Source organism: Argiope bruennichi, chromosome 4, assembly GCF_947563725.1.
Source record: "Argiope bruennichi chromosome 4, qqArgBrue1.1, whole genome shotgun sequence".
In the NCBI taxonomy this organism is placed as follows: domain Eukaryota; kingdom Metazoa; phylum Arthropoda; class Arachnida; order Araneae; family Araneidae; genus Argiope; species Argiope bruennichi.
This window is the reverse complement of record NC_079154.1, coordinates 136,070,002-136,097,108: the sequence shown is the minus strand read 5'-3', so window position 1 is coordinate 136,097,108 and position 27,107 is coordinate 136,070,002. Positions and strand designations below refer to the sequence as shown.

Below are 27,107 nucleotides of genomic sequence, written 5' to 3'. Positions count from 1 at the left end.
TTGAATAAGAGCAGGATTGAAATGTTCTAAATCTAATTTGTAGATGGCGGAGAAAGAACTGATAGAAATCTGTTTAATGAGAAATTGTAAGTATAAACGTTTGTTTTTTTCACTGAGAATTTCTTGATCGGAGATGTAAAGGAGAGCTTTATTTGGTGTCCACTGGGGAACACAAAGTGCAATGCGAAGTGCTTTGGTTTGAATAATATTACATGCTTTCATGTGAGTTTCTGAAAATTTGTTGATAATTTGACTGGCGTAAAAAAATAAGCTACAAATGCTATTTTCTGTGATTGTGATTAAATCTTTTGTTCTTGTGTCATAATGTTTATATGCAAAACCCTTTAATGCATTGATTTTTCAAAGCTTTATTTTTAATTTTATTGAAGATCGATTCGTTTTGATTTATTTGAAAAAGGAATTCCGAGGAATGTAATTGAGTTTTTCCTTTGGATGTTCGTTCCTGCTAGTGAGATATTTGGGTGGGTAAAATTAATTTTGTTTGAAAGATCGGCTATGTAACTTTTCTCTGCATTAACTGAAAGTTTCCAATACGTACACCATTGATGTACGTTTTCCATTGTTTTTTGTAATTTCTTAGTAATAAGTTCAATAGACTGGGGGGGGGCAAAAAATAAATATGTCGTCCGCAAAAATCAAACAATCAACTTCATTTTCAAAAATTTCAAAAAAATCCGATATAAAAACTGCCCATAAGATTGGCGAGAGGACACTACCTTGTGCTAATCCTTTGTTTGTAATTCTTATGTCGGAGAGTGTTTGTCTCCATTGCACTTGGAACGTACGGTGACTAAGGAATTGATGCAACCAAGCGCATATCTTTCCTCAGATGCCCAATTCCAAGCATTTATATATCAATCCGTCAATATAAACCGAATAATAAGCTTTTGCGATGTCGAGACTAATACCAATGGAATGTCCCCCCCCCCTCTTTGCTTTCGAAATGCTGCAATATAATGAGTATGTGGCTGCCTTATTGTCCTTGTATGATAAAAAACCAAATTGTTTTGGATGAAGTTTTTTGTTCTTTGTAAGAGAATCAGTAATTCTCTTATACAAGATGCGTTCGGAGATTTTGGAAAAAACAGATGTTAGAGCTGTTGGCCTATATGATATTATCTGAAGCTTGTCTTTATTTGGTTTTGGAATGGGAATAATAAGTGCATGTTTCCACGTTTTGGGAACATATGTTGTGTTAAAAATCTGTTGAAATAATTGAAGGATGTAATAATTTGCATTTTTTTTTTGTGTGTGTTTTTTGAAAAAGGATGCGGGAATATTGTCTTTACCTGAGGTTGTTGTTTTTGAGTTTTTAATTGCAATTTGTAATTCTTCAATTTGTAGTGCTCCGTTTAATTCGCTTTCCTAATTGTCCGTAAACTGGATTGGTAAAGGTTCGTGAGAACTGGAATTGTTGGCATAAAATTCTGCGAACAGATTACTTTGCAGGAATGGGTTTGTGATAAAAGAATTGTTAACAGAAATGGTGTTGAAGGATTTATTATCTTCATATTTCTGGTTCAGTTTTCTTAAGATAGAATAAAATAAACGAGGATTTCTTGCGCTATTGCATAATTTATCCTATAATTTTTGTTTTGCTTGTTTACTATAAAATTTGAATCTGCTTGTGAATTTTTTGTGAAGAATCCAAAATTTAGTTTATGCATCTTAATGCTTTTTTCTGATATATGATTTTAAGGTTGTAAAGTTTGTGACAGGTTTTATCCCCCCAGGGTGGGTATTGTTTATTATTCAAAGGTATTTTTCTAGTATTATTCGATATGATTTCTGAAATGTTTGAAACTGAGTCTAGGTTAAGATTTGTATCTTCAAAAAATTTTTCCGATTGAAATAGAATATATTGCCATTTAATTTCAGTGAGGAACCTTTGTATGTAGTGTAAAACTTTGCAGGTGGAAATTATGGGGAAATGGTCGCTGTCAAATGATGATTCAGCAACAAAACAATCTGAGCTACAGAAGAGCGATTTGGAACAAAATGTAAGATTCAGAAGTGATTGGTTACCTGCAGGAATGATTGATGTACGTCGAGTTCGAAGTATTTAAAATTACAAAATTTGAATCCGTTAGCGAATCGACAAAATTGTTGCCGAGTCTGGAAGAAGCGGTTGAGCTCCAAAAAGGATGATGTAAATTAAAGTCACCAAAGATGAAAGTTGGTTGAGAAAATGAGTTAAAAAAGGTTCAATGTCAAATTTCAATGTCAAAACCCGTAGGAGCGTGAATGTTAACAATACAAAAGTTTAGAGAAGCTGTAATGATTTTAACGGTGAGGATTTCCATGTTCGAATTTTGAGGCACATCGGAAGGTATTATGTATACCGACAAATGTTCGGGGATTCCAATGAAAAGGACCCCTCCCAATCTGTCGTCCCTGTGAGATCTAAAAAAAACCTTTCTTTTTTTATAGAAACGAAAATCTTCTTCAGCATAAAGAAAAGTTTCTTGAAAAATCCAGGAATCTGAAATTGAGAACGGGGCCAATTACCAAGCCAGATTTTTTTTATTCCTAATACTACGACAATTCCACTGAACAAAACGCATCCTAATAGTTGAACCAACAGAAAAGGAAAAGAACAATCTGCAAACTCTGCAAGAGGTCAACCAAATGCCGGGGTGACACACACACACACACACACACACACAAAAAAAAAAAAAAAAAAAAACAAGCATTTGGGAAAGATAAAACTGAAGGAGCGCTTTGCAAAGAAGAGAAACAAATAACAAGCAGTAAAGCGGGATCTCTTTTCTTATTACGAATTACGAAAAAACCAAAATAAGAAGTCTTTTTTCAAATATATACAAATAACTATTACCACAAATTATTCAAAAAAAATTTATCATATATCGTTTAGATATATTTAATTAGTAAAAAATTAAATACATAAATTAAAAATTGATGTAAAACTCCTTTTGATTCTGGAGTTACTTATTTTCCTTTCCCCTCTTGATTTGTTATTTCAAAGATGTCTTCAAAATAGCTTTGAAAAGAAAAAATTTCAGAATTTTCAGAATGCTAATTCTTATAAAATATTAGTCACAGTAAAAATATTTTTTGAAGAAAATCTCTTTTAAAACAATTAAATTGAAAAATAAACCCGAAATCTTATGATGCGCAAGTTTTCAAGCGGCAATCTGTATAACTAATTTCTTCTTTTGAATATTTTGATCCGGCGTGTTCCTCTAGACTTATTCATATCTACTTGTAAAGAAATAAATCTTAGGATGGTATTCGTGAGTATTGATTCTTATTTTAATTCATGTAAAAAGCTATTACTTGTCAAAATTAGTTCATTAATCGGAAATTTGCGATATGAATAAATTGAAAATATTATTATAGAACAATTATTAAATTGATTAGAAATTCTTTGACAAAAATTATATTTCTGATTTGGAAACTAGCGTCATCCTATGACTCATCGGATTAGGTACACGCGATCAAATCCATATTATTTAGATCTATTTGCTTGAAAAAGAATTAAATATTATTCTTTTATTTTTAAGAGAAGTAATAATGCTTTATGTTGAAAATATGATATATTAGAATAGTTTTTCACTAAGGATTTTTTTCTATCTATAGGGCGTTACCTTCTAAATCTAATATTAAAAATACTGTAAAATCTAAAATGAAGAACCGACGCTTAATTATGCATCTAATCTAATTTCTATGATGAAGAACATGCATTTATTTATGTGATTTCAAAATGAACGAAAGTAGATTTCTGAAATCCTTTCTTTCTATATCCTGCTGTTGACAGTAAATACACATTTCAGTAAATGATCGTAGCTTGTTTAAACTTGATATATAACATTTCTCATTTCCCTTTTAACTTTGTTATTGAGAAATAAGCATTGTCATTTTGTTCGCTTGACTAAAATGTCGAATTTTGTTGTGTAATGCATGAAATTGTTAATTAGTGTAGGATTGCAAATTACAATTCTTCCGTTTGATGATTTGAAATCATGCATTAATTTGCAGAGAATAGATAAAATTGTTCTATAAATATTGTTCAAACTCCTAAATATTTATACTGTTAGTATTATGTAGGTGTAGATATATAATTTCAAAATTATAGCTTAATTTATTGTAGAATAGACCAATTATTTGCCAATTCTCTTATGATGGTAAAATTGGTTTAATTCCTTATTTGTCACATGTAAAGAAGCACTATATTAGAAAAAAAGAGAATATTTTAAAATTTTTTGCTATTAGTAAAGAAAATCTCTACTTTTTATCTATCATTAGTTAAAGATCAAAAGAATATAATACAAGGAAAATGTATTTGTTGTGGATTTTAGTTAATTATTATCCAGAATATAATTATTTTATTTCAGTAAAAAATTAGCTTAAATACTTGAATAATTCAAAAGTATTTAAAATCAAATAAAATATTGAATACTAAACATCTATAATTTGAATTATTATATATAGTCAAAAATCCAAATTTATAGTTATCAATCATTCAAGAGATTTAGGTTAATTTTGCAGCTATGTGAAAGTTTATTCCATGTATCCATTTCCTGGTTATTTGCTTTCGAAGTTCACAACCGACTGTGAATATACTTGGAGTTTCAATTTATAATTTTTTTTTTTTTTTCATATGCTGTTGCAAGCTATTTTAAAGAATCAGACTTTAATGCAAGTATGTAATCATACTTGTTTCCTATTAGCATTTTATTCTTTCGTATCTTTTGTTTGAGGCCTGGTTTTTTTTGGGGGGGGGGGAGCCTGGGAATTATTTTAAATTCAGTTGCACTTATTTAATTGTGTATGTAATTTTTATGATATAATTTTTCATTTTTTTTAATTATTAAAAAAATTACTTGTTCCCATTTATTTTATTACACAGCATTTTAATATTACTTACTTTTATTCTTTGGTGTCATGTTTCTTTTATGCTTTTGTTATTCCTTAATTGGTTAAATTTGTCCTTTTTCATTTTGCGCCATTCTTTTTTTTAAAAATCGATATTTATAGTTTGGTGAAAAGTTAGATGATGACACCTCAGCTCACTCAGAATTAATATGCTGAAGACAAATGTCTGATAACTTATTAGTGAAAGTTCATATTTTGCTTGTTTTTCTTGGTTTGGAATTAAAATTTTAATTGAATACAATGCCATTTTAGAAACATGAGAAGGTCAGAATTTCTATGAACATTGTGTACTTCTTTAAAAATTAACTAAGACAAATATCATTTTCATATAAATTGAATAATTAGCAATAGTAAGTACTTGAGTAGTGATAATATATTTGTGATTAATTTGTCTACTCTGATTCTGCTATGAAATTTATTTATGATTGATTTGTTTACTCTCATTTTCTCCTGGAAAAACTACTGAAGTCTTTTTGGATTAATCATTCCATGCTATAGTCTCCTATTTTATAATGATTATATTTTTCAGAGGTATTGTTATAAGAATAAAGTAATAAATGCTATACTTTTCTAGTGGCTTTAGAATAATATTGATATAAGATAATTATGTTTAGTATAACAGTCTTTATCATTTCTCTCTCTTTCTCTTTCTCTTTTCCCCTTTTTTTAAACATAAATTAATTTCGACCTCATGTCCCTACTGCACCTAATATATGTGAAGATGTGCAAAAGTATCAACTAGTATGGTAGAAAGCTTACTTTTTTCTGTTGTAGTCGTAGATAACCAGTAACTGTATAAAATTTCTGTATACCAATTATTTTTATTCTGAAGATTTTTATACTCTTTTTGTCCCTTAAGTGTCAGATGAGAGTAATTTAATTAAATTGTCAAAATAGTATAAATATATTTATATTTGCATTATATTAATTATATTGCATTAATTTTGAATTAATTTAGTTTTTTTTTTTTTTTTTATGTACTTGAAATATTTTCTTATAGATTTGTTGAATTGTGAATTTAATGCCTTTCCTTAATTGCTAATGAAATAAACTACATAAAATATCTACATTAATTTCCATTTATTTAAATACTAAATTCATTTCCTGATTAATTTGTTAGTATTTCAAATAAAGTAATCGACTTTCACATTATACTATTCTTAAAAGATTTGTTACACAATAACCTCCTCTCCTCCCATGATTTTGTTTCCCTTTTTTTTAAATAGACTCTTAAGATTAATATTTTTCAAAGTAGTAATCTAAAAGTTTACTGTGAAGAAATCAGAAAGTCAAATTTGGACCCAAGTTCATTATAATTTTATTTCCAATTCGATTTTAATTTCATGTTTAAAAATCATATTTGTTTCAACTTATTTATTCATCTCAAACATTTATATTAAAAAATTTATTAAGACAAAATTTAGTCACTTTTTAATACTAATGTTATCAATGATTGTAAGATCTTACATCATATTTCCTGTCATAATTGTGAACTTTTCCTCTCTTTCTAGAAAAACTGATGGCTGATCGTCTTACACAGTTGCAAGATGCTGTAAATGCTCAAGCAGAAAATATCTGCAATAGTATTGGTGTTTTGCAAGCCTGCGCGCCTCCTAGCAGTTTCCCAGACTTTGAGAAATCTCCAAAGAAAGTTGAGCAGCCTAAAGAAGATTACTGCCAAACTTTTGCTAGTTTAATTGCTAATACAGCTAAGGAAATTGATATTTTGATTGATTTTCTGCCAAATGAGGATATTTCTCTAGATTCAGAAGAAGAATTTAAACGCTTAGATCAAGAAAATAAAGATGCTGCTTTAAAATTGGAAAAGGCAGTAGCTGCCGGTGAAGTTCTCTTGGAACAAATCCGTAACGCCTTGCGTGATATTGCACAATCTCAGCTTGAAATTCAAAAACTCAGTAACAACAATATTTAAATTTTACTTAAAGCTCATTTTAATTAAATTCTAATATTTCAAAATGGAAGCATACGATGTGATAATAAATCAGCCTGTAGTGATAGATAATGGCTCGGGAGTTATAAAAGCAGGCTTTGCTGGTGATCAGGTTCCCAAATGTCATTTTCCAAATTACATTGGTCGTCCTAAGCATGTGAGAGTCATGGCAGGTGCATTAGAAGGTGATGTATTTGTGGGACCAAAGGCAGAAGAACACAGAGGATTACTTACAATACGTTATCCCATGGAACATGGTATTGTAACAGACTGGAATGATATGGAGCGAATATGGCAATATATTTATTCCAAAGAGCAGCTGCAAACTTATCCTGAAGAACATCCTGTATTGCTAACGGAAGCTCCTCTTAACCCTCGCAGAAACCGTGAAAAGGCAGCAGAGATCTTTTTTGAAACCTTAAATGTTCCTGCATTATTTATCTCAATGCAGGCTGTTCTGAGTTTGTATGCTACTGGTCGTACCACAGGTGTGGTCTTGGACTCTGGAGATGGTGTCACTCATGCTGTTCCAATCTATGAGGGTTTTGCTATGCCCAATAGCATTATGCGGGTAGATATTGCAGGTCGTGATGTCACTCGTCACTTGCGCACTCTTTTACGGAAAGAGGGATGGAATTTCCGTACAACAGCTGAATTTGAAATTGTAAAAACCATCAAGGAAAGAGCCTGTTATCTTGCAAGTAACCCACAAAGGGAAGAAACTATGGAAACGGAGAAGGCGCAATATACTCTACCCGATGGCAGTACACTGGATATTGGACCTGCAAGATTTAGAGCTCCAGAAATTTTGTTTCGCCCTGATCATATAGGCGAAGAAGTAGAAGGGCTTCATGAAGTTTTAGTAGATGCTATTTATAAGTCCGATTTAGATTTAAGAAGAGTATTATATCAGAATATTGTATTGTCTGGAGGCTCCACTCTCTTCAAAGGTTTTGGTGATCGACTACTAAGTGAAGTTAAAAAAATAGGACCCAAAGATATAAAAATTAGAATTTCAGCCCCTCAAGAAAGGTTGTATTCTACTTGGATTGGAGGATCTATCTTAGCATCATTGGATACCTTCAAGAAAATGTGGGTGTCGAAGAAAGAATATGATGAAGAAAATATGCGCGCTATTCATAGGAAGACGTTTTAAAAAAGCAAAGAGCTTCTTATTTTTTCCTTTTTCTGGAGCTAATTTTACAATGCTCTAATTATTTTTTACCTTTTAATTTATTTTGCTATTAGAAGTTTAAAATGAAATAATTTTAGCAGTTTTTAAAAATTATTGGTTGTGTACATTACTTAAACCTGTAAAAACAAAATTATAGACCAATTGTTAAATCACTGGGGAAATCATTGATTGGATTGCCTTGAATTGTATAAATACACTCACTTTAAAATGCATGATTTCTAAATTATTTGAATATGCTAATAATAAATGTCATTCTTTATCGCATTTATGTTTTTATTTTCTTACAAAATGCCAGTAAACAAGCAAAAAACAACTTTGAACTAAAAACAAAGATTAAGAAATTTTATTGATTTAGAAGTTGATTTGTATTGAGTAATTATAAACTCAATCATATACACAGTCCTTGCTACGGATTAAAACATTCATTTTGGCTGATAACAGGAGAGAAATTTTTATGAAAATAAAAATTATTTTATACAAATTAAATAATTAAATATCTGTATTTTTCATAAATGCTGTGTCATAGAAAATGTTCTTGATTTATGTTGTTGATTTGGTCATCTATCAAAAGATTAATTTATTATGCTTTTAATTCTCTATATCCTACATTAAAATGTATTGAACTATTCTCATTAAATTTTAGTTCTTAAAATCCTTTTAATGCTGACAGATACCTTGATTTACGTATTTATGTCTTTAATAGTAATATTTGCAGAAGTAGTCCAATAATGTTTTTATAATTGATAGATAATAACTAGCTTTTTTTTTTTTTTTTTTTTTTTTCCCCTTCATATTCATTTAAAACCTGGGGAATTGTGAAATTGCTTAAGCTAACTTCTATTCAGTAATGGTTTACTTATTCATCTGTCTTTCAAAATCATTTTTAAGAAATTTTGTACCCTTTGCTAGTTTTCTTCTATTGATGGATACTTGGGAATATTGAAATAAAATTTGGGACAAAAACTTCTGGTGCCCTGCTGACAGAAAGGAATTTATCATCAAAGTAAATAATTCTGAAGGATGTTTTTTTTTATTATTATTATTATACAAACCAACAAATTGAAAGATGTATGTTCTTAACAAATAGCAAGATAAAATATTCATTTTTCAGATCAACTTGTAAATTATGTTTTTGTTGCATATTGACTTAAGTATTGTAAAAAAATTCCTATGAAATATTAATGTTTATGATTCATTTCTTACAAATGAATTGCATATATGACATTAAGTGAAATCATTCTCAAAAGAAGAGAAAACTGTTGCAATGATAAAATAAATAAATTTCTGCAGAATTGTGAATTTCTTAAGAAGAATTTATCGAATTTCTTAAATCTCATTTAATATTTCTGAGTATTAATTTCGTTTGCAGTCAGGTCCCCCCCCCCCTTCAAACAGGGTATCAGCAAATAATGTCATTTCTCATCTAGTTCTAAAAATATGAATTATCAGCACCAACCGGCATTCCAGTGGTAATATTCTCAAACATTCGATTCTTTCTGGTTCTCAAGATGTAATTTTTTATAAACATGTATTGATTGAATTTTTTTATCATGGAGTGTCATATATCTGCATGCATTGAAATAACTAAGTGATTGATATAAAGAGAGATTTTAACTCGACATTGTAAGTGGAATTCAAACGATACAGCTATAAAGAACATGATTGAAATCTCATTATCTGCTTTCTTGCCTTATAATATATATAATTATCTGTCTTGCTAAAAAATAGGTGTTTTTATTAACCTTAGGAATCCAATGTGCATATTATGGTAATATGACCAATAGTTGTCTAAAAATTACATTGCAGTGTTTTTAATATAATTTAAAAGATTTTTTTAAATTTTATTTTGTGATATTTTAAATTAATATGCTGTAATCAAGAATTATAAATTGAATTTTAGTAATAATACAACCTAATGTAAATCTTATTTCTTATAATAATTTAAGGAAACAGAGTCCAACATACTGAAGTAAAAATTATATAAATATGTAGACATGAAAGACTGGATGAGTAATTCAATGGATCCTCCTCCCAAACTAATTTCAGTTCATTTAAATTTAACATTTCAAGAACATAAGTGCTAAAACATTTATTTTTGTTGTAAAGCAGAATGCTTAATGTTTAATTTTCTTTATTCAATATAAAAATAAATTTGTCATCTTTGACCAGTTGTTTGTCCATAATAATATTGATATAATCAGCCAATTTTAATTACATCTTGTCATAATAAAAAAAAACACTATTTTAAATTATATTTGAGAAATTATCTTCTTTAAATTGGGTAATAAATTAGAATTCTTAAAATAGATAATTAATTTATCTCTAAAATGGAAAATGTTTCGGAATGTGCAAGTGATCTTTGATGGTGTATCTAGAGATAATGAATTTCTATATGAAATAAAAAAAAATTGTGAAATCAATAGAATGATTGTGTTGTCATCTAGTTCTCTCCCCCCCCCCTTCTTAAGTAGTAAATCTTTTTAAAGATTTTTCTTATAAATGTCGAAGATCAAGTAATCATTGATCTAGAGGTTATGACCTTTTCTATAAAATAAAAATTTATAGAATTGCACCTGTGATTGATGCTAAAGGAGAACTAGTTCATTTCATTTGCCAGTTATTTTAAATACATTGATTGCCTTTCTTGCTCTGTGAATATATTTGTAGCAGATAGCAATACTAACCAAAAGTAATAATTTAGTATTCAAAGAGTAAACTAAAATAGTTTTTGATACAAATACTCAAATTAAATACAAATAGTTCAATAATCAGGATCTAGTAACCTCTCAATCTAAACAAAATGATTCAACAGTTATAGACAACTTTAAAAACAATTATTCGTGATTTGTGGAAATGGAAAGATTACCTACATAGAAAAGATATAAATGGAACTTTTTATTTATTTATTACTTTTTTTTCCCTGCCTGGTAACCAATGTTTACAACTAAAAGCAATTCAGTAGTTGGTGGAGTGATGTCTCATAAATATTAGCATCTTTCATTCTAAAGGAAAACTATTAAACAAGAAACCACAGTTTGCACAATATTAAATATCATTGATGGCATGACTGAAATGAGCAATAGAACAATTGTTTATTTCAGCTTGCTTAATGGTATGTCTTTGTTTTACTATGGAGGATGGCACACCAAATATATGAAAGCTATTACTTCCCATAATATATTAATTAACCATCCTGGTGGCTTAAATTAATCATTAAGTTACCAATAATTACTTTGTGACAAAAAAGTGTGTGTGTGCAAACATCTTTTTATCTTTATTCATATGCAAATATTCCCCCCCCCCTTTTTTTTTAAGTTACTCCTGTAGATTTAGTAGTTGAATGATTAAAACTCATTCCAAATAAGAAATTGATTTACATAAATTTACAAGTTATATTGAATTATTTACAAATTAGAATTTCTTATATTGTACTGATATCTGAATTGTTTTGCACATAAATTAAGAAAGCTTGTACAAGACTGGAATTTTTCTTCTGTTTTATAAATATAATTGATTTTTTTATCGACTAGTTCCTTTAATTAAAACAAGTACTGTTCATTTGTCATGTCAGTTATCAGTTCCCTTGATTGTCAATAGCTCATAATAAAAGTAAAAAATACAACTTGCAAACACCATTTAAAGAATGTGAGAAAATTCTCTAAAAAATAATCGATTCCACCTATTTTAGTTAAAAGATAATAAAGATTAAAATCAATATGAAAATAAAAAATAATAATAATTTAAAAAAGTAATTAAAAATATAAACCACCCCTGCATTGGATGTTTCATACATAAATTAATTAAAATATGCATGGTCTTTTTTATTTTTTTTTGGGGGGGGGGGGTGTACAAGTTACTTTTAATTATTTTAAAATTTTCCTTATAACTAAAATACAATAAGATATTTGTAAAAAAGATTATTATTACATCAAAACATGATATCTTTCACATTTCTCTTAATTTTGTAAATTTGCTACAAGAGATATGTAAATAGAATTGTATGGCAAAATCTCATGCCAATAGAATACAACTTCATAATACTGAATGGACATATGCTGAAAAGTAGAAATTGAGAGAAAAAAAATGTAATTTTACTGCAATATTAGTAAAAGCAATCCCTGCTACCTCGTACACAGTTCCATTGAATTTATTTTTAAATGTTTGATATGTTTAAATAAAATTTTTAGCATTTTAATAAAAGCTCTAAAATATAGAAAATTATGTCATAATCTCAAGAAAATATTATTCATACCTATATTTTCCTTCGTAAATTTATTCTAAAAATAGAATTATAAAGCATTTTATAATGACTGACAAAAAAAATAAAAAAGATATAAAATTTATTAAAAATATTATTATTAAGAATAAATGGCACTTGATTCTTTTATTTCAATTGCATACATTTAAAATTTTAATGCAAAAACTATTTTTATTTTAGAAATTTCAACAAAATGCAGAAAGCTTAATTCAAGTAATTATTGTCCTACTGACACATAAGATAAATTTTTGAAATAATCCATTTCACAATCATGCGAACAATTCTCAATATAACCTCCAGTTCGCTCATGATTGCACGAAAAGGTGGTATTAAGAGAGAGCCAACAGCAAATACTAATAAAATGAAGGGACAAAGAAGAAAATTTAGATAACTGCATCCAGGTTATGATTGCAGCAATTGAATGAGTACCTATACCGTGAACATACTTTATAGCTTTTGACATGAAATGAATCATCATCATGTAGTATGTTTATGTAACTAAGGAAAATCGCATAGAGAAATTATCATATACAAAAATAGAATTTTAATTTTCCATCTATTCTATAGGGTTCAACACCACCCTTATTATTGTTTACAACTAAGTTATAACCATTTATAATATGCTCCATTTTGAACAACTCTGTTTTTTGTCTAGAATAACCTTCTCTATTCAGTATGATCATGCTTACTTCACCTTTATTCTGAGTGTTAAATTTGTTAATGATATAATTTGAATGACAACTAATAATTTTTCAGATTGATTTCACTTTTATAACTGACGAGTTGATTTATTAAAATCAAACACACACACTAAAAGCAATATTACACAATCCAATCTACAGTAAATTATTGCTTTGCTATTAAAGTATCAGTATCCATAGCATTAAACTATTTATGAAATAAAATTTTTTCACAGAATAATTTTCTTTGTTTTGCTGTTATTTTTTACTGAGGAATTTACATTATCTATTAAAATATCACTGATTAGTAGCTTACTCAGAGCTTAGTAAAAGGAAATATAAGTTATTGTTTCAGGACAGTAACTTATTTTTAGAGAAAGAAGAAGTTTATTGAAAGACTATGCATTAATTTGATTCCTTCATTCAAAGTCTCGCTCCTTCCCTTATATTTTGAATGTTAATTTTATCAATAATTTTCTTTTAATGGTTATCTTATAAAATAGTATAAAATTTCAATGGAAATGAAAAATAAAAGCCAGATTTTTATTTTTAACAGTCATTAATGTCATTTGCCAGTGAAAGAATCTTCTAGTAATATCAAGATAATTGATATTTTCTTTTTTCGGGAGATATTATTATATGAATAATAATCAGTTCTACTATGTCTATATGCATCCATTTCTTTATGGTATTATCAACTAATGTGAAATTTGTGATGATTCATTGAAATGCTTTTATTCCAAGGTTGTTGTTTTTTCCCTTGTAATCCTATTAGACCACCAGTGGGATCTTTTATTCATGTCTTGTCTCATTAACAATAAATACATCTATGCCTCATGTACAATAGAACAAAATAAGAAAATCACTAACTCTGAATTTTGTAGACATGAAACAGATTAGCACAACAAAAGAAAGATAATTCTAAATACTCAGTTGTAGAATATATATGCCAACCTGCAAGCAAAGATTTAAAAAAAAAAAAAAAAAAAAATAGAACGAAAGTAAATGACAAGAATATAATACTAACTGCTGCTTTTACCTCTAAACATTAGCCATACGGTAAATAGCATAGCCAATATTTTGTCTTAAAATCATTTGATGAATTCAGCTTTCTCCATGGCATTAAATTAACAAAGCTTTTCCTGTTTCTCATTCAAGACAGAAAGAGAAATTTAATAGCTTTTTTTTTTCAAATAAATATCTGGTTCATATTTATCCCATCTTGTAATAGTTATGCAACTAAATAAATACACAAAAATAGAAAATATTATTTATTAATGAATCACTTCACAAATATTTCTAATACAAAAAGGATAATTATATTTCATTTAACTTAAATTACAATAAATAAAGTCTAGCCATATTTTCAGTGTGATAATAAATCTGAAATCAATTTGCATATAAAATTCCAGTACCTGCGTAAAAGGAAAAATTGTTTAATCCAATGTCTCACTATTATTATCTATACAATACTGAAATGCGAAATTCTAGTCTTTTATAATATGTAAGTAAGCAACACATCATATAACACAAGAAACAAAGCAATACTATATTTTTGCAGAGGAAACTTTTAATATATACAGGCAGTAATTTTGTACAACTTTCCAGCTGGTGCCTAATTAGATTTATAATAAAGAACAAATTTAAAAACTAAGCTCAGCTAACATAACATGCTTAAATTGAATTTCTAAAACTAGTGAAAAAAAATTTAAAATGTATAGATATGAAGAAAATTCTGGTTTCTTAAAAATGGCAAATCACTCATTGAAAATCATAAAGCACATAATATCAATCTTTTTACAAATCAATAACAAAGATTCATTTGCTTTGCTGACAATTTAAAAAATAGTTAGCAAAGCAAAAACGCCGTATAATAAAGCGCAAGGGTATGCAACCAAGGGCTGTTGATGATCCATAGCCAAGGCAGCAACAAACAGCTTTGATGCAGAAAATGAACACCAGGACACAGCTACAAAAGTCAATATAGTACACAATGTCCCTTTTAGAGATAATACAGAGATTCCAGACAGTACAACCATTGGCAAAAGACAATAACCTAAAACACTTATTGTACAACCCATTGATACTCCTGATTCACTCATAAGATTTAACAATGAATACATAGAAAAACAACCAAGTACGCCTATACCATAGATATAACCAAAGTGCACTTTACCACTGAGTAATAAAAACCCACCAAAACATAAACAAAAAACCAATGGTCCAGTGAAATCAGTTTCCTGCAAGATCGAAGGATTTGGCTCTTTAAAAGGATTCAAGACAGCAACAGTTTTCTGTATAATATGATCGAAATTTATTCCGAGCTCTTCTAGTAAAGGAGGCTCATCTTCATAATTCTCAGTTGGATTAGTGAATGACGGGGCTTCTGGAGTCAAAATACTACCAGAATAGGAACCCATAGGTGGATATAAATTTGTAGATGGTCCTGCATTCGGAGGTACATTAACATTTTGTGTAGAATCGTAATCAAACTGCCCAAACTGTGGTTGAGCTCCAAAATCTGGTGTGCCAAAGTCATACCTATACGGCCCACCGGCTGGATTTTCAGGTCCTTGATTCCAGTTGTAATAACCAGAATTTTGATTTTGTGATGTCATAGTTTCAAAAGAAAATTACAATTAAACAAAAAAGAATTATAGTATATTTATATTTAGCCTAAAAACATTTCCCAGCGTTTTCTTTCCTTTCAAAACAAAAAGTATCGATGACAAGACACTGTGGCTGTACTGAATTGTCGGGTACAGTTAGCAACATTATTGAGAAATTTATTTTCCCAACTGCTTTAAAAATACATAACAATGACAATCCTTAATAATTTTCGATAAGGAAAATTTTAATAACTCACAATTTTAGTTTCTTTGAGTGTGTGTTTAGAATTACTTTACTTCACTTTCTATTTTTAACAAGATTTTTCATTTGTTCATATTTGTAGCTTAGACAAAAGATTTACATATCCGAAAAAATTTTGCCACGCTCCATGATTATAAAAGGCACTAAAATACTAACCAAATACTGAAAAAATGCGATTATAAACGGACTATCGCTTGGGATCCTCACATATCATTAGCGGAGCGGAAGAATTTTAAGATAAGAATGAAAAGGCAACATAGTTATTTCATTCGTAATCCAGTTTAGATCCGCATTTTGAGTGATTTTACTCTATTTTTTGTAGCTGCTATTTTTAAATTAACAAAGCGTAGATGTAGTTCAATTTATTTGATTGATTTTTTCAATCAATCAATTAGGCTCTACATTAGTACTGTAAATAAATAGAATTTAATAATATAATATTGCGAGTTCGCAAATTGTACAGCTTTTTTTCTATGGCAAAGGATACCAACGTCCTCTGATTGGTTTAAGGCTTGGCATCTTTTTGGCAATGTTTTGCATTTAGAGAAATCTTAGAGAAAATTTAGAACAAAATCTCAGAAAACTTAGAGAAAAAATTAGTTGGTATCCTTTGCCATAGACTTAGTCTGTACAATTTGCGAACTCGCTATAATATTATGAGGAGATCCGAGTCTAAGATATCAACATTATCCGCTAAAACGATTGTCTCATAATAAAGGATATATAATTAATTGAGGCAATATAAATTACAGGAAAACAAACATAAATTCGTTTATTTAACTTCTGAAACGCGTTGAATCTTTTATGAAATAAGTAAATAATTCTCACTTGCATTATTTTTGGTTGCCTTCCGAATAATACTTCTTTTTTTTTTTTTTAATATTTGTTAACTGAAACTGTTTTCATTTTTATCTTCATCTAAAACAATTAAATACTAATGTTTATTGTAATTTTAATTCTATCCACTTTGATTCCTTTAAATGTTTTGATGAAGATTAAACCGGTCTTTCTCGTGTTAGTCTTATCGGCGTATGACTCTGCGTTTTAATGTGCAGATTGTAAACGCTCGATACATAAAATAAACATTTCTTATTTTAGGATATTACGACCAACGATTTAAAGTATTTTAAAGAAATTAAAATAAAAACACAAACTACGTCAAATCCAAGCAACGGCGAGCATCTCACTCGTTCTATTTATTTTTACAATATAAATCTCGTTGCCAGATGCAACAGCAGAAAAATAGTTTCATTTAACACAAAAATAATATATAAAATATTTTTGATGCAATTACTTCAAAAACAAACATGAACAATTATAACAATTAAACAAATACAAAACATTAATAATTATTTATAATATTTAGTTACGTGTGAACCACAATAACTTGCGATGATGAGTTGCGTTACTCACAACCTGTTCCTACATCACTCCCTTGCCAGTAACGAAATTACGTTAATTAGAAAAAAAAATTGAAAATGACATTTAAATTTAATATGAATAGAATGCACTAGAACAACATTTTATGCATCGTCTGTAAAACGCACAGGTCGTTTTATTTTCCTTCCACAACGTGTTTGTGTGGTTAAAGCAGGCAGTTTCTCGTCCTTTATTGAATCACTTAATGCATTCTTATGTTGCATCTTTTCAGTTGAGCCACTTCTTTTGGGTTCACAAGATGCAGGACTGTTAACAGTTGATGGCAATGGAGCATCAGAAGTGTCAAAATGTGTTAACTTATAGGCTGGTTTAATTCGATCAATAGAAATATTTACATGTTCACCTTTGATTAATAACGTGAAAAATTTTTGCGTTCGTTGTAATACTAAAAATGGTCCTTCATATGGCGGTTCTAAGGGTTTTTTTACGCGATCAATCCTAAGAAATACGTGAGTAGTTGTATTTAAATCATGTGGAACAAAAATGTGTTGTTTACATTTTTGCTTGGGTATTCTTGGTTTTATTAACTGCATCTGTTTTCGCAGATTATCAACAAAAGAATCTGTAATGGACACAGTTTTCGAATCTTCAAAAAATTCACCAGGTAATTTGATAGATTTACCAAATACCATTTCTGCTATTGTAAAACTACAATCGTCTCGAAGAGAAGCTCGTAAACCCATGAGAACCGTAGGCAACGACTCAGTCCATCGAATACAGTTGTGGCATCTAATGGCTGCTTTTAGCGTGCGATGTAGGCGTTCTATCTTTCCATTGCTTTGGGGATGATAAGACGTCGTATGCCGTAATTTTACACCACAAATGATTGCTAATTTTTTGAATAATTCTGAAGTAAACTGAGTTCCTCGATCCGTAACCACGAGAGAAGGTACTCCAAATCGTGTTATCCAGCATTCGTAAAAAGCTTGTGCAACAACTTCAGCAGTGATCTGTCGTAAAGGAACTACTTCCATCCAAGATGTGTGTCTATCGATGCATGTCAAACAATAGATGTATCCATCCGATGGAGAATACGGCCCAATCAAATCAATATGAATTACACTAAAACGATCATCTGGCGGTTTAAAAGTTCCAAATTCGGATTTTGTATGCCGCGAAATTTTATTTTTTTGGCAATGGAGACATGCTCGTGTCCAGTTACGAACTTCCTGTTTCAGTGAAGACCAAATGAATCGTGATGACATTTCTTTAACTGTTGTACGAATTCCAGGGTGAGATAAACAATGGATTTGTTGAAACATCCGCATACGGAAAGGCTTTGGAATAAAAGGTCTAACCTTTGATGTAGATGTGTCGCACCATAAAGATTTTCCGGATGGAAGTTGACACTGCTTAAATTTCAAGGATTTACTGTAAAGTCGCAGTTGTTTCAGTTCGTCATCATCAGTTTGGGCTTCAGCAATTTGATCATAGTCTATAGTTGGCAGGTTAACATTAGCAATTCTCGATAATGTATCTGCGACAATATTTTCCTGACCCTTTACATGACATATATTTGTGGTAAATTGAGAAATATACTGTAAATGTCTCAACTGTCTTGGCGACGCTTTGTCGTTCTTTTGCTTAAAAGCAAAAACTAAAGGTTTATGATCAGTGAAGATTTGGAAATCTCTACCTTCCAAATAATGCTTAAAATGTTTTACGGACAAATAAATAGCCAAAAGTTCACGATCGTACGTCGAATAATTGGTTTGTGCCTCATTTAACTTTTTTGAAAAAAATGCGATAGGTTTCAACCCATCAGGTTCGTGTTGTTGCAAAACTGCTCCTATAGCCAAATCCGATGCGTCTGTGTGAAGAGACAGAGGATAATCGGAATTTGGATATGTCAACATTGCAACTTCTGCTATATCCATTTTGCATTTTTCAAATAATTTTACAGTTGCCTCACTCCAAGGCACTTTTCTCTGATCTTTCTTTTTGGCACCTTTTAAAAATTCATGAAGAGGGGCTTGAGTTGCCGCAGCATTTTTTATGTATGGACGATAGAAGTTTAGCATACCTAAAAATGTACGCAATTTTTGAAGGGTGTTTGGCAATGGATACTCTAATATGGCCTTTACTTTTTCAGGCAGAGGCCTTGATCCTTTAGCCGAAATTTTATAGCCCAAAAATTCAAGTGAATCAACTCCGAAAACTGATTTGCTGACATTTATGCGAAGCCCGTAATCATTTAAGCGTTGAAAAACTATTTTGAGATGTGAACGATGTTTTTCTGGACTAGAAGAGGCAATCAATACATCATCTAAATAAGGAAACACAATGTCTAAATTTCGAAATACTTCGTGAATAAATCTTTGGAATGTTGCCGGAGCATTCCGCAAACCAAAACTCATTCTGTTAAATTCGTAAAGTCCAAACGGAGTAATAATAGCTGTTTTTTTCTTGTCCTCCTCTGCAACAGGAATATGAAAATAGGCCTTAAAAAGATCAATTTTAGAAAATATGACTTTGTTTGGCAAAATGTGCTGAAAATCTTCGAGTCTAGGAATTGGATATCTATCTGGGAGTGTTTGGTCATTCAACCTTCTGTAGTCCCCGCATGGTCGGAAAGATCCATCTTTCTTCGAGACCATATGCAGTGGACTGGCCCACTCTGATTTAGATGGACGAATAATATTATTGTCCAGCATAAACTTAAATTCCTGTTTGGTAGTTTCTAATTTCTTCGGATCTAATCGTCTTGCCTTAGAGTACACTGGTGGTCCCCTAGTTTCTATGTGGTGTTTTATAGTATGCTTTACATCAGAAATAAAAAAATTAGGTTTTGTAATAGATGGGTACAAATACAATAAATCTGAATATTTACAGGCACTGTACATTGTATTTACACTGACGTTTAAGGCAGGTGCAACTTTACCTTCAGTAGAGAGGTTAGTTATTCCATCAATTAATGTTTTATTCTTAACGTCAACTAACAAATGGAAACGATTTAGGAAATCTGCTCCTAAAATTGGCTGTTTGATATTTGCTATGACAAAAGGCCATTGGAATTCACGACGTAATCCCAAATCAAGGGTTAATACTTTCGTTCCATATGTTTCAATTTCAGTTCCATTTGCAGCATATAATTTATAATCACTAGTTGAAATTTGTTTTGCGGTATTGGGAAAAATGCTAACATCAGCTCCACTGTCCACAAGAAAACGCAAACCCGTTGTTTTGTCAAAGACAAATAAACGGTATTTACGGCAATCTTGATTTACTTCCGCAGCAGAACTCGCCGTTAAGTCTGCTGCTGATGCTAGTTTTCCGAATTTGCATTTTTCCACTCGCAAGGTTTCTTGCATTTATCGGGATGACACTTTGCTCCAAATTTATAATGATAAAAACAGTACTTACCAGCAGGATTAAATCGTTTACGAGACGCGCTGCGCCCCCGATTGTTTTGATTAGCAGCTCTGCTCCTTGAACGACTGCGTTCAAGTTGTAAGCGGTTGATTTTACGCTCTAAAGAAACAATTTGTGAACGTAAACTATTTATTTCACTATCCTGCTGTATATCACTTCTAGATGTAGCATATATTTCCCGATTCGGATGCATTTCTACAATACGGTCAGCCATTTCGGCAAGTTTCCGGATATCTTCATTGCTGACGATTAGGATATTTCGGATGGAATCCGGCATTTTTTGAAGAAATAGAGTTTTCAACACATTATCCGAAATCCCATCTGTCGCCAAACTACGCATTTTTTGAAGTAGTTGAGTTGGCCGTAAATCGCCTAACTCCATTTCTGACACGAGACGCTGAATACGTCTATTTTCGCTTTCTTTAAAGGTATTCAGCAATCTCTCCTTCGCAGCGGTATATTTATTTTCATTAGCATCAGTGACTATATTCCATAAATTTTCAACAAATCTTGGTTCCATCTGCGCAATTAAATAATGAAATTTTGTTTCCTCCAATTTAATACCACTAATGGAAAATTGCGCCTCCACTTGGTAAAACCAAATTTCTGGCTTTTCTGTCCAAAATGGAGGTATTTTTATACTAACCTTGGCTACTTCACCATTAGCTGCAGTTTCCGTTGCACTTAGTTTCGGTTCGTGTTTTTCGCTGGTCGCCATTGCAGTTCTGTTTCCGGGTCACCACTTTATCGGCGTATGACTCTGCGTTTTAATGTGCAGATTGTAAACGCTCGATACATAAAATAAACATTTCTTATTTTAGGATATTACGACCAACGATTTAAAGTATTTTAAAGAAATTAAAATAAAAACACAAACTACGTCAAATCCAAGCAACGGCGAGCATCTCACTCGTTCTATTTATTTTTACAATATAAATCTCGTTGCCAGATGCAACAGCAGAAAAATAGTTTCATTTAACACAAAAATAATATATAAAATATTTTTGATGCAATTACTTCAAAAACAAACATGAACAATTATAACAATTAAACAAATACAAAACATTAATAATTATTTATAATATTTAGTTACGTGTGAACCACAATAACTTGCGATGATGAGTTGCGTTACTCACAACCTGTTCCTACAGTCTCTAAAATATTGAGTTAGCAATTACTATCAGTACTCAAATAATGAAGATTTCATATTTCAATGTATGCTCTTTCCAGCTACGAAGGAAAGACGGTATAATCAACTTTGATCCAGTTTTTTTCACTTTCGCTGGAACAAAAAGAGACTGTTCTTACGAAGCTATAATTTTGGACCGAACAAATACACTATGCACTAAAATAGAGTGAACAAATGCACTATATTTTAAAATGAGAATACATAAGACCGTTCTTTTGACTTCTATCTTGGAAATCGGATAGGAGTGGAAGAAAAAACGAGTATAAAAATTTAAGCGGCAGCGTGGAAATTCGTGGTTGTGTTGGATTGGTATGAGTGATCATAGAACCTGGGACCTTGTGGTTCGCAGTCCAGTAACATGACCATGATACAAAAGCAATTGCTTGGGTAGCGTAGTTGTTAACTGACATAAGCTATTCAGTACATGGTGTAGAGGAGCTAAACTTTTCATATCAGTTTTTCTTTTTAATTTCAGGCTCGAATTTAGCATTGGGAAAAGTATACTTTTTTTTAAAATTTTCAATAATTTCACTAAATTTCAAAATATTTAAATCCATTTTTTTTATCATTTGTACGAAGAAAAAGAGACTATTATTTTAAAATTATATCGAGCAAATAAAGCTCTATGTTGCGGCGCCATTGAATTATTTCTTATTCATGTGTTTGTCCTTGATTGCACGTGTGACATCACTGACCTTACGTAAGAGAGAATTTGAAGGGATGTAATGCGTACGATCTCTGATTGATCTTCCAATACATCACTATATGATATCAGAGTTTTAGTATAGTATGATCTGATGTTAAAAATACTAAGTCGTAGTCTGTTCTTACTCCTTTCGTATGTCAGTGAATGTCTCTGTACTGTGCATTATGCTAATAAAGTGATTGTTACTCCTAAGAAATGAGTATATTTTATTTCAATAATCAGAGCATAAGAAATTTGTAGAACCAAAAATGAATTAATATCCTAAGTAGAAGAATACCTTGCGTTTTCGTTTATTTTCCACCTTGGAAGCCGGATAGGAGTCAATAAATAAAAAATACAATTAATTTCACTGCCAGCGAGAGAAATCTTCGTGAATAGAGGACTGAAACTCAGCAGTTATTTTGTTCGGGCTCGAACCTATCATTGGATGAGAATTTATTTATTTTTAACTACCGCTAAATCTTCAAAATATTTTAATCCATTTTTTTTTTAATCATTTGCCAAACAAAAAGAGACTATTATTGTAAAGCTATATTTTTGGACTGAACAAATAGAGTTCAAATAGGAATATGCACTCATATCCTAACATAGGAATATATTGTGCCATTCTTTTGTCTTCTATCTTGGTAGTCGGATAGTATTGAATGTAGAAAGAGTACAGTTATTTTCACCACTAGGGAGAGAAATCTTTTTGTAAGGAATTGACGCTTTAATTTTTGGGTTTTTTTTTTTCAGAATTTACGTTCGAAACTAGAGTTGGGTGAGAATATATTTTTTCTTCTAAGTTTCCGGATTATTTTGATCGGTTTATTATTATTATTCGTTTGCTAGGAAAATATGTAACTGTACTTATAAAGCTATATTTTTAGACTGAACAAATAGAGCTAAAATTCGAAAATGCGCAAATATCCTACCATAAAATGATATTGTGTCTTGCTTTTGTCTTCTGTCCTGGAAAATGGATAGGTTTGAATGAATAAAGATGTACAAATACAATATTTACAAATATCCTACCATAAAATTACGATGTGCCTTTCTTTTTGTGTATAAGACAGGGCTCAAAAAAATAAAGAGCATACATTGAATTTGACCTTCAGAGTGAAAACTCGTGCTGTAGAGAAACGAAGCATTGCATATGTTTTTCTTTTTAATTTCAGGTTCGATCTATAATAGGTCAAAATCGGTGTCGAATAGAATAGGTCTATATAGAATTAGGTGAGATTTTTTTTCATTTTATTTTAATTTTGTGGTGAATAGCTTATAAGCCAGTTAACAACTACGCTACCCGAGCAATTGCTTTTGTATCATGATCACGTTACTGGACTGCGAACCACAAGGTCCCAGGTTCTATTCTCGCTCATTCCAATCTGCCACATTGGTGACCTCGGACGATGAACCTTCAACTTTCTTACAACTGTTGTGGCGCCACCTACTCGCAACCAAAAGTCGTCAGACTCACTTGAAGCAGCAACCACTCACCCACACACGTTCGCCATAACGCTTGGCGCTACTCCAATGGATACAGCCGTATTAGAATCAATAGCTAATACATCACCACTCAACAGCCATATCGTTCGATTCACTGGAGGGAGAGTCTGTGGTGAATAGCTTATAAGCCAGTTCACAACTACGCTACCCGAGCAATTGCTTTTGTATCATGGTCATGTTATTCGACTGCGAACCACAAGGTCCCAGGTTCTATCCTCGCGCATCTTAATTCGCTACAATTTTGATAAATGTTCAAAATATTTTGATTAATTTCTTTTTATCATTTGCTAGAACAAACATAAACTGTTATTGTTAAGCTATATTTTTCAACAGAACAAATAAAGCTCGAATTCTAATATGCACTGTTATCTTATCAATATATAGTGTCGTCCTTTGTCTTCTATCTTGAAAGTCGGATAGAATTGAATAAAAAAAATAATAAATAAAAAGAGGTCAATTAATTTTCCTAACAAAGAACTCGTGAGGTATAGCAATGTAGCTCTGGATATTTGTGTTTCTTTATAATTTCAGTTTCGAATCTAGTTTTCGTGAAAGTATAATTTTTCATTCTTTTTTTAATTATTGAACTAAATTTGCAAAATCTTTTGACGCGTTTTTCCCTTTTTCTAGTATAAATAGAATGCTTATATGAAATGCTTATATATGTTTGGGTTGAACAAAAAGAATTTGAATTGGAATATGCCCTGACACCCTACCGTAGGAATATATTGTGCCTTTATTCTAGCTTCGATCTTGGAAGTCGGATAATAAACTGGTAGTAGGGACACGGAGTTCAGCATTGCGGTTTTTGTTTTAGAATTTCAGGTTAGAATCTAGCATTTGGTGAGAGTAAGTACTTTTTCATGCTTTTTTTCATTAATTCGTTTAAATTTCTAAATTTTTTTAATTCGTTTTTTAAACATTAGCCGATATAAGAAATGAATGCTTGTATGAAGTAACATTTTTGGATTGATCAGCTTGAATTCGAATTCAAATATACAGTGATATCTTACCACAGAAACATACTGCGCCTTTGCTTTGACTTCTGTCTGAACTCGGAAAGGACTGAGAGACAAAATTTAATTGCAACGCTAGTGAGACAAACTCGTGATGTAGAGAAACGGTGCTCGGCATATACGTGTTTTAGAATTTCATGTTCAAATCTAGCTTTGGCTTTAAAAAAAAAAAAAAAAAAAAAAAAAAAAAAAAAAGCCTTTTTTTTGTGTGTGTGTCTGTAATTCTAATAAATTTCCAAAACCGTTGGATTTATTTTTATATAATTTTCTAGAACAAAAAGGGACTGGACATGAAGCATTATTTTTTAATTTAACAACTAGAGTTCGTATTCGAATATATACTATTACTGGATTACATTATTCTTTGTTTTCAAGGTCTTATCATGAGAGTTGGATAGGACGGGTTGAACGAAGAGTAGAGACGAACTAGTGTAGCAGGAGAAAATTACAATGCTAGAATATCTTAATTTAAGAATTTCATGTTCGTATCTCGCATTGGATAAATTTTGTTTTTCATTAAATTCAACGAAATTTCCAAAAATCTTTTTAACTATTTTTTTTTATAAATTGTTGAAACAAAATGAAACTGTGGATCTGAAGCAATAATTTTGAATAAAACCATCAGAATTCGACTTCGAATATACTTTGTACCTTTTTTCAAGCTCTGATCTTGGAAGTTGGAGAGGAAAATAAATGAATAGTAGAATTAGCTTCACCATTCGTGAAACGTTTTCGTGCCGTAATGGAAAAGAGCTCTGCGTTTTGATGTTAGTTTTGGAATTTGAGGTTTGAATCTCACATTGAGTCAGAATATATATTTTGATTTTCAAAACCATAAAATTTCGAAAATATTTTTAATTATTTTTTTTTTTTATCATTTCCTGGAACAAAAAGGACTATGTATATGGTTCAATATTTTGGAATAAAGCGACTGGAATTCGAATGAACAAATATATTATTCCTTAAGAATGAATTTTGTCCTTTTTTCAAGCTTTAACTTCGAATGTCGGATCGTATCATGAGAACTATTTTTTCTCATGGAAACTAGTGGTGCACGGGTAAAGATAGAATATTTTTCCAAATAGAACCCAAATATAACCGATATTTAAACATTAGAATACACTGTGTCTTTTTCCAAGTGTTTCGATCTTAGTAGTCGGAAGTAATGGAAGAATGAATGAAAGAAAAAATTAACTTCGTCGTTAGTGAGACGAACTCGTGATATAGTGTAAAAGAACATTACATATTGATCATTGTTTTCGAATTTGATATTAGGTAAGAATATAAATATTTTCTTTCTTCTTTTTTTTTTTTTTTTTTTTTGATTCCCAAAATTTTTTGAAATTTATTGATCTATTTTTGATAATTTATTCGAATAAAAAAAGACTGTGACATGTAGCAATATTATTACAAAATAACTGTTATAGATATAACTGTGTTGATGCGTCTTAACTAAATCACAAAGATTTGTTTGATATCCGACGAGGCTTAACTTATCAGCTACCTTGTCATTAGTGCAGAGAGTAATACAGTTATACTCACCATTTTTAAAATATCTCCTTTTATGTTTCGCTCATAGCATGAATTAATTTTTAAACAATCAAGTATATATTCAACAGGCTTAAAAAAAAATTTAGCTTGCATTTAAACCGAATATTGTTAGCTTAATACAGGATTCTGAGTTTTATTCCTTTAATGCATACACTCTTCATGTATTATCACAATTCTAATTTCATTCCAATCGAAATAAAATCTACTGCTTTTACTTATCAATAAAATAATTCAACTTCATATACAAAATCAGCATTTTACAAAATACACATTTTTCTTTTAATTCAATCATCACATTTTTTAAAATTCTAGTATCACAGACATTAATATACTGCCATGTAAAACAATTATAAATTGTTTTATTAGAATAAAATTTGATAAAAAAAATTCCATAATAATACATTATGCAACTCCTAAAAATGTTACAATTATCATATTCAAACAAACATTAAACAAAACAGTAATGACTAACA

General features: G+C 30.4%; 3 protein-coding genes across 4 annotated transcripts; 2 read left to right on the top strand and 1 right to left on the bottom strand.

Annotated features, from left to right (window-relative positions):
- Positions 1–3,152: 3,152 nt before the first annotated feature.
- Positions 3,153–6,850, top strand: LOC129965956 (mediator of RNA polymerase II transcription subunit 21-like). 2 transcript variants are annotated; one of them, XM_056080265.1, is made up of 2 exons: positions 3,153–3,275; positions 6,429–6,850. In XM_056080265.1, the coding sequence occupies exon 2, from the start codon at positions 6,437–6,439 to the stop codon at positions 6,848–6,850; it is 414 nt and encodes a 137-aa protein (XP_055936240.1). In that variant the 5' UTR covers positions 3,153–3,275; positions 6,429–6,436. The 2 variants fall into 2 exon arrangements, with proteins under 2 accessions (XP_055936240.1, XP_055936241.1); XM_056080266.1 differs by lacking the exon at positions 3,153–3,275 and adding an exon at positions 3,327–3,469.
- A 43-nt stretch (positions 6,851–6,893) lies between these two features.
- Positions 6,894–8,327, top strand: LOC129965955 (beta-centractin). Its single transcript, XM_056080264.1, has one exon. The coding sequence runs from the start codon at positions 6,894–6,896 to the stop codon at positions 8,022–8,024; it is 1,131 nt and encodes a 376-aa protein (XP_055936239.1). The 3' UTR covers positions 8,025–8,327.
- Positions 8,328–14,259: 5,932 nt separating this feature from the next.
- LOC129965918 (protein YIPF5-like) lies at positions 14,260–15,773 on the bottom strand. Its single transcript, XM_056080200.1, has one exon. It carries the CDS (start codon positions 15,617–15,619, stop codon positions 14,840–14,842), a length of 780 nt encoding a protein of 259 aa, XP_055936175.1. The 5' UTR covers positions 15,620–15,773; the 3' UTR covers positions 14,260–14,839.
- Between the last annotated feature and the right edge of the window lie 11,334 nt (positions 15,774–27,107).